The 14,961-nt window shown below is 42.9% G+C and overlaps 1 protein-coding gene across 1 annotated transcript in view; it reads right to left on the bottom strand.

Annotated features, from left to right (window-relative positions):
• Positions 1-14,961, bottom strand: part of LOC131192136 (sterol O-acyltransferase 2-like) — a 94,133-nt gene that overhangs the window by 3,806 nt on the left and 75,366 nt on the right. Inside the window, exons 4-15 of the mRNA XM_058170997.1 lie at positions 14,891-14,949; positions 14,193-14,320; positions 13,913-13,969; positions 12,192-12,299; positions 8,994-9,276; positions 7,521-7,596; positions 6,367-6,448; positions 6,141-6,186; positions 5,363-5,492; positions 1,808-1,905; positions 728-826; positions 201-336 (exon numbers count right to left, since the gene is read on the bottom strand). Of these exons, the coding sequence (XP_058026980.1) occupies positions 201-336; positions 728-826; positions 1,808-1,905; positions 5,363-5,492; positions 6,141-6,186; positions 6,367-6,448; positions 7,521-7,596; positions 8,994-9,276; positions 12,192-12,299; positions 13,913-13,969; positions 14,193-14,320; positions 14,891-14,949 (1,302 nt within the window). The remainder of the gene's footprint in view (positions 1-200; positions 337-727; positions 827-1,807; positions 1,906-5,362; positions 5,493-6,140; positions 6,187-6,366; positions 6,449-7,520; positions 7,597-8,993; positions 9,277-12,191; positions 12,300-13,912; positions 13,970-14,192; positions 14,321-14,890; positions 14,950-14,961) is intronic.

Here is a 14,961-nt window from a genome sequence, read left to right as displayed (position 1 = left end):
AGTAGGCATTGTGATGGTGAGGTCATGTCAGGTAAGGGTCAGGTTATTGTGATGGGTCCTGTGATGGGTCAGTTGGGAGTCACATAAGTTGAGGCTCTTGTGATGGGTTAGGGTTTAAGGTTAGATGGATCACAAGACCCTGACCGCTGGCTTGACTCTTCTGAGGAAAGGTTCAGTCCATTTCCTGAGAGACTACTTACCTCCAGTCATGGCAAAAAGCACAAACAGGACAGGATAGAAGAAGCCAAAAGTCAAGGTGACCATGTATTCATGGAAAACCGCTGACGAAAGGAAGGCAATGAGCATAGCTCCACCTCGGGCTCTCCCTCCAATCAGCTGGAAGAGAAGGAGCACAGGTGAATTATAGACCTCATCCTGGTCTTCACCAATAAACAATGAAGACAGGCATAGAGAAATTACATGCAGCAGGTTTACTTTATGGAGTAATAGAGGGTGGGTTTAATAAGCTTGTCAACCCTTTCAGGTAGTCCGGAAAGTAAACCAATAATAGTACTTTGATTGCAAGGTTACAGAAATAGAATCTTGCAAGTCTGAAAGCTTCTCCCCTTCCCAGTCTTTATTTTCTGAACTGGAGAATATCTCCTGAGATGTTATTCTACCCCTATTCCTGCTCCGAGCTGAGACATCTCCTTTGATCATCGCCCTGGCTGCAGCTCTTCCTCCTGCCCCAAAGATTATTCTCAGAGCCCATTACAGCCTTACTTACCCACAGAAAATCTTGATAAATATAGCAGTACAGCCAATCGTGTACAATCCCATTCCATGACCGAAAGAATTTAGAGAATGATGTGGAATTCCACCAGTCCTAGGCAAGGAGAATGAAATAAAGAGCACAAAAAACACAGAAATGCAAGGCTTGAAATTGGAACATAACTATATTTTGGCAAGCAAAGAGATAATCCACTCTAGATTGTCTATGTACAGGTAGTCCTTGAGTTACAAGGGCAATCGGGATTAGAATTTCCATCACTAAGTCAGTGGGGAAACCAGTGGGAAATTGCAACTGCCAATCAGGCAGGTAAATGGCTGCTGTCAGGTGCGGGAGAGCGAGAAGATGCACAGGGTATTAGGAAAGGGGTGAGATCAAGGATCGGGGTGGGTCAAGGAGGGCATGAAAAGTTAGATTTCAGCCATTGCGAGGGCATGAATGAACCATCACGTGGGAGCTTGCAAAGTCTTTCAGAACATTTTATTTGATCTCTCTTATAATCCCTAAACATACATGTTTCTACAGGTAGTCTTCATTTACTGATCACAATTGAGAGCAGCAACAAAGTTGTTAAGTGGTCATTAAGTAAAACAGTTATGTTATTTATTTGCCAAATTTATTTATTGCCAAATTTACATAGCTGCCCATCTGAGCTGAAGTGATATGATAAAAGCAAAAATTAAAATGTTTTGCAAGCCGGTTAAAACAATTAGCATGGATAAAACATGCTTGCAATCTTACTTCAACTTTCCTTTGCTTTACAGACCTGCAGAGGTTGTAAATGTGAGCTTTGATTATAACTTTACTTTATCATCATAGCTGTAACTGCAACTAGTTGCTAAATGAGAGACCACCTGTATTTATTACTTCAGTCGGATACTTCAGTGCCAGCTTCTTCAGTACAGTTGTTTTAGCAAGTTGAAATATGCTTTTCTTTCAGAGCCATAACCTCTCAGAACTCTGCGAAGTTTTTCAAACTGTTCTTCATGGCCAATGGACCATTCAAGTATATCCATGGGGAATGAAATCCAGACTCCCCATATCTTTCTTGTAACCTCCCGCACCCCTTGTTATCACCTTGTAGAAAGAACGGTCTGCAAAGCGCAGGATCTCAGCAAATATGTTTTGCCAGCAGTCCAGGAAGAAATAGAAGATCATGAGTAGAATAAGTATCCCTGAATGAGGGAGTTAAGAAATACATCAGTTCTTCCCAGAGATTAAAAACTCAGTTATTGTTACAAATTGAAGACAGACAATTGCAAATCATGTTAGACTTTTAGGTTAGACTTTTAGGTTAGTATCCTAGTGGAATATCTATTGAGATTCTTAATCATCCAGGTCATGGTTGGTCCAAGCAAAGCTTCCTTTTGCAATTGACTGATAATGGTTTTGTCAATGCTGGTGGTGCTGAAGTGGTGCTCCAGATATTTTGGGATTGCACCTATTATTATGAGTACTATCTTTGCTTTCTTTGGCTACAATTGTTCCGTTTGCATATCTTTATATTTTGTGATTTTTCTCCAGTTTTTTTTTCTCTTTACTTCTGCTGTTTCCAGGTACTACAATGTCTACTCTCCGGACCTTTTTGTTGTAGGAGCCAACCTGGGTCAGTCACTGGATCCAGAGGTTTTGTCTTCTGAGCTTTCGGACTCTAGCCTAGGCTAGAGAGAAATTCCCTGAAGATGGGCTCCAGCATGAGTCCAAAAGCTCAGAAGACAAAACTTCTGGTCCTGGTGAGCGACCCAAATTGGATCCTGCAATATTATCCTGGGACACGAACATTTGCCTTCATTCGTGAATTTTGTCTTATCGATAATTGTTAACATAAACTGTTATGTGGCAGGTGACAGCTGAGAGGCAGGACGGGCGCCTGCATGGCATGCTTCGGCATCTTGACACAGCTGAGTGGGGTGGGGTGAGCACCTGGCTGGGGTGATGGTGATGGGGAGGACTGGGCAACTAGCCCTGACTTCATTTCACTCTATTGCACTCGGTGATGGTCAGTTCGTGCCGGAGCGAAGAAGATAAATACGCTACAACCCAGGACTGAGTTTTGTGGAGTTTTCTTTTCTTGCCAACCAGAACCTGACAGGAAGCCAGGGCTACCTTTGTCAGCATGGCTAAGGGAACACAGCCGGGCAGAGACCGTGGACCCAGTGGACCCTGCCATCCTGGAGGCCCTGCCAGTTCCGTCAGTGGGCCCTTCCCTCGACGTTCAACCCAAGGAATTGCCAGTATCAAAAAAAACCTAGCAGGCCAGGAGACGTCGGAGGCTTCCCAGGGTATGCTGCCTATTAGGCATCCCTGCAGCCTCCTGGGAGCAAAAATGGGCCACAGGGGAACCACACAGCACCCCCATGCCCCATTTTGGGCCTGGTAGGCCTCCCTACAACCTCCTGGGAGCAAAAATGGGCTGTAGGGGGGTCGTGCCAGACCCCCCGCACCCAATTTTGGGCCTAGTAGGCCTCCCTGCACTTATAACCCATAATGCAATGCAGGCACGACTCTCCCCGTCCACTAACACCTATGCACACGCTCCCCATGCCTGCATCCATGCTTCCTGCATGCGCCCTGGCCCCTGAGCAGCAGAGACCCAAAAATCAGCTGGGCGGTGGGAGGCACACGCATATGCGTGGTGGAGCTGAGCTGGGGTGACGGCTCGCATGCCCGCAGAAAGAGCTCTGCATGCCACATGTGGCACACGTGCCATAGGTTCGCCATCACAGTGCTAGGCTTTGTGAATGAATATTTTGTATCCATGCATAAAGCTAGGCCCTCTATTCATACACAAAGGGAAATAAACAGCTCCGAATAAGCAGCACAATAGGCAAGGAGCTGAAACTGACAAGTTTGCCTCCAACAAACAAAACACCTGGGTAATGCATTTCCCCTTCTGCCTGTAGAACCCGTCATGACCCCTACATGACCCCATATGAATCTGGCAACAGCCATTAAGATAATCCCTACTCGTGGTCACTCATGCCCTAATCACTTCCTGTCTTGACTATTGCAATACGCTCTACATGGTGCTGCCCTTGAAGAGCATCTGGAAGCTCCAGCTGGTGCAAAATGCAGCAGCCTGCATGGCTTTATGCAGACCTCAGTGTGCATATGTATCACCTCTTCTGCAGGAGCTGCATTGGTTGCTGATTTGCTTCCAGGTACAATTCAAGGTGCTGGTTGTCACATTTAAAGCCCTTCATGGCTTGGGACCAGATTATCTGAGGGACTGTCTCTTACTGGTCACATCTAGCTGACCCGCCAGAGTGGGGAAACAAGAAATGTTGTGGGTCCCATTCCCTAGCCTAGGAAGATAGACCTGGTATGACCCAGAAGAAGGCCCTTCTCTGTGGTGGCTCTCTTTCTGTAACATCATTCCCCCAGAGATTAGAATGGCCCCCACTCTAACACTCTTCCGGATGACACTGTTCTTTCAGTGGGCCTGGGGACCCCAGAGTAGGATGGAGCCCATTAAATGGCTCGTGTGATGTGTTGTCGCTGGGGTGGGGGTTTATTTTATCTTACTGCATTATTTTATTATATGATTAGTCTCTTTTATTAGTTTTATTATTTTATATATGAGGTTTTTATATTCCTGTAAGCCGCCTTGAGTTGCCATGTGTGAATAGGCAGCAATATAAATTTCCCAAAATAAATAAAATTAAATTAAAATATTTAAGGGCATGAACAGGCATCTCAATCAGAAAGCCCCCCGAATTGTATAAAAGCCTATCTACTCTCAACCCCAATTTGTCAGCCACAACAGAGACTTGCTGCTGTCACTGTTGTTTCTGGCTACTAAATAAATGCAAACCTCCTTTCCAACTGCAGCTGCCTTCAGTTCATTTCTCTTGCATCTTTCACCCAGCTTCTAATAAGAACCAGACCAGATTTTACTTCCCACAATGCAAAACGTAACTTTGCAACCAGGAATATAAATTTCCATTCAGAAGTAAAAGTAACATTTTTGGCAAGTAGAATTTTATGAGCAGCACTAGCATTCAGGCAAAAGATGTGGATGTTACATATAGTCCAAAATCATATATATATATTGGGCTGTGAAATGAGGTAACTAATTATTTATTAAATTTATATGCCTCTTATCTTGCTGCCCAAAGCAGTTCTGGGTGGCTTACAATGTATCACTTAGCTGCTACAGATAATCCTAGACTTATGATCACAAAAATTTCGGTTGCCAATTGAGACAATTCAGTGAGTTTTGTCCCATTTTATGACTTTTCCTGCCAGTTGTTAAGTGAATCACTGCAGTTGTTGAGTTAGTAACCCAGTGGTTAAGTGAATCTGGATTCCACATTGATTTTGCTGGTCAGAAGGATGCAAAAGGTGATCATGTAACCCCGGGACACTGCAACCACAATAAATACATGCCAGCCTTTATGGCACATATTTTGATCACTTGAGCATGGGGATGCTGCAACAGTCACAAGTGTGAAAAACATTTATAAATCACTTTTTTCAGTGCTGTTGTAACTTTGAAGGTCCCTAAATAAATGGTTGTATGTTGAGAACTACCTGTAGTAGGTCTCTCTTCACTTTCTCTAAAATGTTACAAACCAGCCTGATCGCATAATCCTATTACAGGAATATGAAATCATAATTGTTTCCACATACCGGGTATTACTGAATCAAAGATGGAGAGCAGCAGGATTTTGATGGTGAAGGGCTGCTTATGCATGTTGCTGAAGTTAGGGATGAAGTAGCATTTCATAAATAAATTTATAATATATATACCCGCCAGAAACTGTGGGACAAAGAGAAAGTACTCTACATTAGTGATCTACTGACATCTCAGTATTCTGGCAAGGCATACGTTGCCAGCTCTCGGCTATGACCAAGAACAACCTTCTTCTGATCTCGGAAGCTGTATTTGGTTGCCATTTTAATACAATCCTACAATGCCCAAATGCTGTCCTCCAACACCAGCCCCTTTTTCTGCTTAATTTTAGTCAATTTGTCATAGATTTCTGCACTACTCACTTCTGAGCAGCTCTAAATTCCATCAACTCTTCTCTCTTTCAAATCCCCCTTTCCTTTTGTTTTCCTGTGGGTGATATTTGAAAATATGTACGTTGTATCTAAAGTTTTAAATTGAACATCTCTTAGGAAAGTGAACTTTTTTTGCATCAAAGTTGACTCAGGACGAATGTTATAATTCATTCACTCAAGGCTAGAGAACTCTGGGAAATTTAAATGGTGGCCTTTGGTCACTCAGGGTTTCTTAAATAATTGTTCCTATTGTATTTACTACCTTGGCCAGCTAAGACACCTTAGGGTTTCCAGATCAGCTCAATCTCAAGGGAAAATCCAATAGTCTCCACGCTCATTTCTAATCCATAGATGGACCAGGTAAAACCAACCAGCCAATGGAAACTTCATGTGTTTCTCTCACCTCAACCAGTTTTTGGATAACGTAACTCCAGCGGATGTATGGATCTCTATAAGGAAAGGAGCAGGGATAGAGATATGATAAGAGAGAGTTCCCTTTTCTTGGGTTAAACCATTACTCTGGGGGCATGGGCCGTATCTCCTGAAGCCCACTCTCTTTTTTTTGATAGAGCTGAGAAACTGGGGGGGGGGAGGGGGCAGAAACACAAGGACGATATGCAAGGAATTACCTTGGATAGCTCTTTCTGTAGATCAAAGTAGGGCAGAAGAGAAAATACAAGTAGGTTGAGAATTCAGGGGGGCTTATCTTCCCTGGAGTGGGGAGAAAGAATCAAAGGAACAATTGGAAGTACACAGAAACAAGTACAGAGACAGCAATCTATGTTGTATGCTGAAGAAACAGTTGCCCTGGAGGTCATATGATACTCAAGTGCAGGCATCTTTTCTCTGCATACTGTTTCAGCAGGAAGAATGCAGAGGTTTATGTGTACAGATGATAAAAGCAGCAATAGTACTTATATATAATTTCACAGTTCTTTACAGCCCTCTCTAAGTGGTTTACAGAGTCAGCATATTGTCCCCAACAATCTGGGTCCTCATTTTATCAACCTCGGAAGGATGGAAGATCAACCTTGAGCCGGTGAGAATCAAACGTCTAGCAGTCGGCAGAATCTGCCTGCAATACTGCATTTTCACCACTGTGCTGCCATAGCTCTGCTCATTAAGATACTTCTTATATACAAAAAATAGCTGAAAAACCCGCTGTAGTTAAAATGTGATACAGGATGCAGAATTCAGCTTTGTGAAAACCTGTCTCCATTGGTATACAAAAGCAACAAAAAGGAACGCTTCTATTCCATGTGTTCACAAGGATATGTATCAGGAAAAAAAATACAGTCAATAACATCTTACACTACACATCAGATTTTTTTTAATTTTTGAGTTACTTTGTATTCTGATGAGAAAGATAAATAAATAGATCAATAAATAAATCACAGATGTTCTGCAGCTCTTCATGCAAAACGAAGTCTGGCAAATAGAAAAATTGTGATTTGATGAGGGATATGGAAAAATAATTCTTGATCCAGGCAAAAGGTTTCCTTTCCTTTGCATCCATATAACTTTTCTTATTTTTTTTGCTATACTTAAAATCTACTTACAACATCTACCATACCCAATCACTGACAGGCAAATGGAAAGTCTAATCCAACAATTCCATAGGTCGAGAAAGTCTGTGATAGCAATTAGCATGTGAAAGCCAATGGTTGCATGGCTATCTTATGCTACAACTAAGATGCTGCATCGGTGGAAAATCAGTTTGGGGACTATGGGGGTGACTTATTGCCATCATAATCATTACTAAGAGCCTCCAAGTCAAACTCACCAATTTGGTCCCTGGCATGGAGAAGAGGCGGCATCGATTCTCGCAGAAATGAGTAGCTTTTCACCAGGAACCGGACCTATGCCAGAGAGGGAAACGAGCAAGGAAAGAGCGTGAAGTTGAGTCATGTTATAGATATTCTGGCAGAGGACTTTAGTATTCTGCTAAGCCACCTACCTTTAGTACCATCCTTGTGGATATTCAAAGAAAGGAATTGCACCCATTAGCTCAGCAGGATGGGGTGATCCAAGAAGTCTCAAATGTTCCCATCGTGGATGCCATGGATCCCATGGTGCTCAAGACTGTCTGTCTAGACTTTTCAGACAGAAATGGCCCCTGCTTACTCACTTGGCTAACTGTCAGCTATACTGCTTGCTGATCTTTCTGCTCAACTTCTTGCTTGGATGAAATCTGCTTATCTTCCAGCTTGCAAAGAGAACATATATTTGAGGCCATGGCAACTGCTACTGTAAGCATTTATATATGATGTATACATGATGATGGCTGCTAAGGTCCATACCTTCTGCCACAAGAGCTTAAAAAATGTACCGTATATCTTCTTCAGGGCAAGGTATAATGAAGTATATGTCTTTAACCTGGCCTACCCTTAATGACTCTATTTGGGGTTTGTCCAGACCATTCAGAGGACTCAGATAGGAGAAAGCTGCCTTAAACCTGGAGTGAGGTTGGCATTTCTTCTCTATACAATGGCAAATATATGGCCTGTATATGGAAGTATAAATTTATGAATACAGGGGGCCTTTCTAGCACTTGCTGCTATCTCTACTTTCCACACTGAGGTGACCTGAGGCAACCAGGATTCCATCATAAATCCAACCACACTTCAAAGTTCAACCTTAGCTTCCCTCATTTCTGTTTAAGAACACCTTTCCGCTATATGGTAAAAGCCTGTTATTAAGAACACAAAGCCTGCAATTACTGCAGGTTCGAGCCCGGCCCAAGGTTGACTCAGCCTTCCATCCTTTATAAGGTAGGTAAAATGAGGACCCAGATTGTTGGGGGGGCAATAAGTTGACTTTGTAAAAATATACAAATAGAATGAGACTATTGCCTTATACACTGTAAGCCGCCCTGAGTCTTGGAGAAGGGCGGATTCCATCATAAATCCAACCACACTTCAAAGTTCAACCTTAGCTTCCCTCATTTCTGTTTAAGAACACCTTTCCGCTATATGGTAAAAGCCTGTTATTAAGAACACAAAGCCTGCAATTACTGCAGGTTCGAGCCCGGCCCAAGGTTGACTCAGCCTTCCATCCTTTATAAGGTAGGTAAAATGAGGACCCAGATTGTTGGGGGGGCAATAAGTTGACTTTGTAAAAATATACAAATAGAATGAGACTATTGCCTTATACACTGTAAGCCGCCCTGAGTCTTCGGAGAAGGGCGGGGTATAAATGTAAACCAAAAAACAAAAAAACAAAAACCCATTTTCTTTCTGCTGCCCCAGTGCCATACCTGCTCAAAGAGGACAATATTACGGGAGACAATTCCCAAATTACAGTAGACAGCAACATAGATGGGGAAGAAGCCCAGCACTGCAGCGTGGCAGAGCAGCACCAGCAACACCAAGGTGACCGTCAAGAGGTTGGGGAACCTGGTCATCTTCAAGCAGCCTGACCATATTTGCAGGGCCTGGTAGGGCACAAATAAGGTGTAGAGGAACATGCAGAGCCAGGCAAAGAATGCTGTGGGCAGCTGTCGAAAGGCAGTGATTATGAGCTCGAAATCCAAAACAAGACTGTGGAAGACAAAGAAGAAAAAGAGTTCTAAGGATGCTCCCCAAAAGATGAGGATGTTTCAAATTAAATAAGCAGTTTCTCTGGGACAGCCCCAATATTTAGTGGTATAACTGCTGAAAAATGAAGGAGATGGGTCCTGCTATTTTGAGAAGGTGAACTCATGAAGTTCCCACGAACTCTTCAAAATAGTCAGAACAAAGTTAGAATGAAGGAAAACCCACCTCCAACTGAAAAAATTACGATCAGTCCCCCTCATTTCTCTTTCATAACCTTCATAATTTCAACTATTGCTCATCCTTAAATATTGGACCCACAAAAAGGTTCCTAGCAGAATTTAAATGGGTCAGGAATAGAGGACTGCGAGGTTTTTGAAGGGTCTGTCATATTAGGAACATTAGTCAACATTCCTGTCAGAATATTGCTAATCCTTTTTTGGTACATCCTCTTGAGCTTTCTACTCTGCTTGTCTACAGCTCATGTGGATCTTAGGTTATTGTATAAGACATGTATTTATTCCATGTAAATCTTCCCTTTTGAAAATTCAAGGCGAAACACCTGGAATTTCCTCCCAATTTTATCCCCAGTGAAAGCTGAGAGGTTGATCAACTGACCCAAAGTGACCCAATTAGCTCCCTGACTCTGAATGTGAACTTGGGTCTTTGTCTTCTATTGGACTCCTTCCTTGACCTGCTTCATGCTTGTTGGAATATATGTTAGAGTTGGAATGTATTACTTAATTATTTAATTAATTAGCCAGTAGATGGCAGTGTTTAGTTATCATCTATGGTTATAATCTATGGTTCCTTTATGTTCTGAGGAGAGTTTCCTGCAACAGTTGTGACAGTTGAAACTATTAAGCATCAAGGCCCATAGTGACTATACACTTTATTTGACCTGTATGGCTACATAACTATTCTCTGCTACCAATCTGTATGGCTATATAATGATCCTCTGCTACCATTTCTATAGAGTAAAACAGAATTTCTAACAATGCTTCAGCTTCAACAGAAGTGCTGATGATTTCAAGGATTTGCCTATCATGGACATTTCCTTCTCCTTCTTTGATGAATTATTTCATTTGTAAGACTTCCCAATTAAAAAATAGCCCATGGCAGCATACAACATTAAAAACAGATAAACATTACAGTGAGCAGAATGGTCAAAAAGCTGGAATTAATGCCAAAATCAGATTTTTCGTAGGCAGATGGAGATTGGCTCAAAGACTTCATGTTTTCCCATGAATGAAGGCAAAAATGTGTATCCCAGGATAATGTTGGAGGATTCAATCAGGGTCAATCACCGGGACCAGAGGCTTGGTCTTCCAAGTTTCATACTTGTGCTGTAGCCCATCCACAGGGAACTTCTCTCTCACCAGAATGTTTCTTTCTTTTTTTTTGGAATTTTGAAAAAAACTAGTATAGTTTTTTTCGGTAGGTGACTTGAGGCGGTGGATGTCTTCATCTTTGTTCGTTCTGCCTTTAGTATCTACCTATTCGTGGTGAATAGCTTCAGGTTTGGGGGTCGTGGTAGGGTTGTTAGTCTGTTGGATCTCAGTTGCGGATTTATTTGACAGCTCTGAAGCGCGGGCTTCATTTAGTGCCGTTTGTAATATAATCTCCGTCTTGGCCAGTAAGTGGCACTGTAGGCGGACGTCTCGTATTCCACAGACTAGTCTATCCAGTAAGTTAATCGTCAAGGTTTGTAAATTCGCAATAGTGAGCTGCAGCTCTGAGTGCCGATAAGTAATGATTGATGGATTTACCCTCTGTCTGATTTGTATGGTAAAATGCGTGCCGGCGGGTGATCCTTGAGGGCATTGGCGCATGATGGCCCTTTAGTTTGGCCCTTAATATATCCCAAGGCATGGAATGTACCTTTTGGGGAGCCATCAACCACTTTTTGTCTAATGGCATGTTTTTCTGGCTCTTCTATCTCTGATCTGTTGAATATAGAGTCTAATGCTGCTATAAATTCTCTTAGGGTGGCGCCTCTCTCACATTCTGGTAAGAGAAATTCCCTGAGGATGGGCTCAGGACAAATAAAAAATTTAAACCTCTGGTCCCAGTGATTGACCCTGATTGGATCCTTGTGTTTTCCTTTCCTATGGCTACTAGATCTGGATTACAAAAATCCATCTGAGATATAGGTGACACAGCAAATATTTGTATATGTCTCTGTCGCCATCACATGATTGTTTGGATTTTTGCATATCCCACCCTCTCAGAAAGAATTAGTTTCCTTCCTGTAATATATTTTCTATATTTTTCCATTCCTGTATTAATAGTAAATTTAGCCTGATTTTCTTTAAAGTCAATCAGTTTATTTATTGTTTTTACCACTGGTCAAATGGAATGGAATATAGTACAAATACAAATCATGTCAACAAATGGCAGATGCATATTATGTGACACAACACATATGCTCAGCGATGAACACATGCACAGAAAGATCCAAAAGATAATAGGATTCATTCAGAAGGAGGGTCGAAGAAGTGGCTCTATGTAACTAGGTGACTGGCATAGAGAAGAGTGTTTGGATGCCTAGCAAAGGTGGTATCAAAGGAGGCATTCCTTACTTGGGCTAAATCTCTAGGTGGGAAAAGGAGGGTCCCAAGTGTTATTGCTCAACTGGAGCACAAAGACAAGGAGAAGAACAAATTGCATTTTATTTTTAGTTAGGAGATAAACAGTGACAAGTGGGAGGAGATGCAGCAGGATCAGGTTCCCTGCAAGGGCCCAAGGCCTTGGCAGGGACTCAAGGATGTTAAACTTTGAATCTAAGTTTAAAGATTAGGTAAATATGCTCTTAGGATTACTACTGTGCCCCATAGCACAAAACAAATAGCATCATATCCCCAGAATTAGCATACACCAGAGGACAGACCTTCTACCCCACCCTCTCTTCTGAATCATACCGTCCTTCATCGATGGAATCCACAATGATTTGTTTGAGGACAAAGATACAGAACAGAGCCACAAATATGTGATGGATTGTGCGGAAATGTTCCATCTCCAACAACGTGCTGTAAAAGAGAGACAAGTTGCCGGCAAGTAAGTAATAGAAGTTGGAAGAGATGGGCAGCTGGAGATCATTGGACAAGACCTGGGACCCAAAGATTTTCATTTGGTCTTCTTTTAGTTTCACTTGAACAAAAGAAATAACATTCAAGTGGCTGAGGGGAAAATGTTCCATCTCTTATGATATACAGGTAGTCCTCAACATATGATAGCAATTGAGCCCCTGGACCAAGCAGGAAACTAACTCCTGCTGGGACTGCAAACAGCCTTATTCTAATATGCTAGTAATACCTCTTTGTACTATCGTGCTAATCAACCTAGTCCTTTCAAAAATACTTCTTTTTGTTTCCCATCTGCAGTATCTATTCTTTTTATACTGTTGTGGCACTTGCCAAAGAGTCTCAGCATTGTGTGGCTATGGAGCATGCTCAGTCCTTATTGGGTAATTTCCAACTCTTGTTCTTCATCAACAGTGGAGTATCAGTTATTATTATTATTATTATTATTTACATTTCTATACCGCCCTTCTCCGAAGACTCAGGGCAGTTTACAGCCAAGTTAAAAAGACATATACAAAAATTAAAACACGCTATTTCAATTTAAAAATCTGATTCCATAGGCCGAATATTAAAATAACAAAACCACCCATTAAAATTACCCTTAGGCCAGCCCTGCTCGGTGAAACAAAAAGGTCTTGAACTCGCACTTAAAGGCCCGGAGGTTGGGAAGAAGGCGTAGCCCCAGAGGCAATTCATTCCATAGGGTAGGTGCCCCCACAGAGAAGGCTCTTCCCCTGGGGGCTGCCAGTCGACATTGTTTGGCTGATGGCACCCTAAGGAAACCCCCTCTGTGAGAGCGCACCAGTCTATGGGAAGCTATTGGCGGCAGTAGGCGGTTCCATAAGTAACCTGGTCCCATGCCATGGAACTTTAAAGGTGATCACCAACACCTTGAATTGCACCCGGAAGACCACTGGCAACCAGTGCAGCTTGTGCAGGAGAGGTGTTATATGGGAGCTCCGAGACGCTCCCTCTATCCCCCGCGCAGCCGCATTCTGTACCAGTTAAAGTCTCCTGGTGCTCTTCAAGGGGAGCCCCATGTAGAGAGCATTGCAGTAATCCAGGCGGGAAGTAACGAGGGCATGAGTGACCGTGCATAACGAGTCCCAGTCCAGGAAGGGATGCAGCTGGCGGATCAGGCGAACCTGATAAAAAGCTCCCCTGGCGACGGCCGTCAAGTGCTCTTCTAACGACAGCCATGCATCCAGGAGAACGCCTAAGCTGCGAACCAACTCCCTGGGGGCCAGTGACTCACCCCCCACAGTCAGCGACGGAACTAGCTGACTGTACCGGGACGCTGGCATCCACAGCCACTCCGTCTTGGATGGGTTGAGTCGAAGTCTGTTCATCCCCATCCAGACCCGAATGGCTTCAAGGCACCAGGACATCATATCGACGGCTTCGTTGGGGTGGTTTGGGGTGGAAATGTACAGCTGACTGTCATCAGCGTACAGCTGGCAACTCACCCCAGTATTGGAACCTGAGGCCTTAGAGATCTGGCTACTTTGCACATTGTCCCTCTGTCTAAGTCTTATCATATCATAGCCAGGCATACTTACTCAAACAAGGACCGTTGAGGGACAAAGACTTTCTTCTTCAGTAGCTGACCCTTCTCTCTGCAAGATAAGATTTCAAAGCAGGTAATATTTAATATCTCTCTAAAAACCTTTCTAACCTCTGAGAAGGGGGGGCAGGTAAAGGTGAGAGTCCCTGAGGATTTTACACCACAGTCATTGATGACTATAGGAGGCGGTGCTCATCTCTGTTTCAAGGCCACTTTCTGCTGTCTCTATTTTCCTCATCCCTGTTCTAAAATCAATTGCAAGGAACCTCTTCCACCTGCTTTGCTTCCTTGCTGGGACCACACTCAATTGCTGGGGTCTGGAATGAGCTGCTTCTTCCAAGGTCTTGTCCAAGAGATCACTCAGCTGATTGTGTACCTCTTCTAGTACCTTTGCCTTCATCACCTACCAACAAAACAGAGGGGATTTAATGGTCCCCAGGCCTTCATAGATAGATTCCTGGAATGCATTTAGGTGATGGACACTGTCAGGGAATTGCACAGATGATGTCCAAATGGAGTCAGAGTTGCTGATACGAACTTGCAGTTTTATATAAACAAAATTATTTACAGTAGGAACATCATGAGGTAAATTTCAGACAGCACACAAGGCACACAGAAGAAAAAGGTGGGACACAAGGAATCCCCCTTTACTCTCACAGCAACTAATCATAACTTAGATTGCCTCATGCAGTGGCCAGCTCTCCTCACCCAATTAGCTAGAACTGTGTGATGTTACTCATTGACCGATTGTTCCCCTTCTTTGATCTGTTACAGAAGCTTTCTTGCCCAGAAAGCCTAATAAACATACAGGACCTAATACTCTATAGCAAGGATAGAGACCATGTGACCGTGGAGACAAAGAACTGTCCATTTTCATCAATCTTGATAATTCATCATTTAGGGAGAATATTTGTTTCTCTAGTGCTAACATCCTCCTGCTTTTATTATTACCTAATATAATATCTATTATTACCTCCAGGTGTCTCTTCCATTGGATGTGAGCAGTGATTTTCTCCAGGTCTTCAGCTTCTCCTAGAGAATTAG

The sequence above is a fragment of the Ahaetulla prasina genome, chromosome 2 (assembly GCF_028640845.1).
Source record: "Ahaetulla prasina isolate Xishuangbanna chromosome 2, ASM2864084v1, whole genome shotgun sequence".
Lineage (NCBI taxonomy): Eukaryota > Metazoa > Chordata > Lepidosauria > Squamata > Colubridae > Ahaetulla > Ahaetulla prasina.
This window is presented reverse-complemented; position numbering and strand designations above follow the sequence as displayed.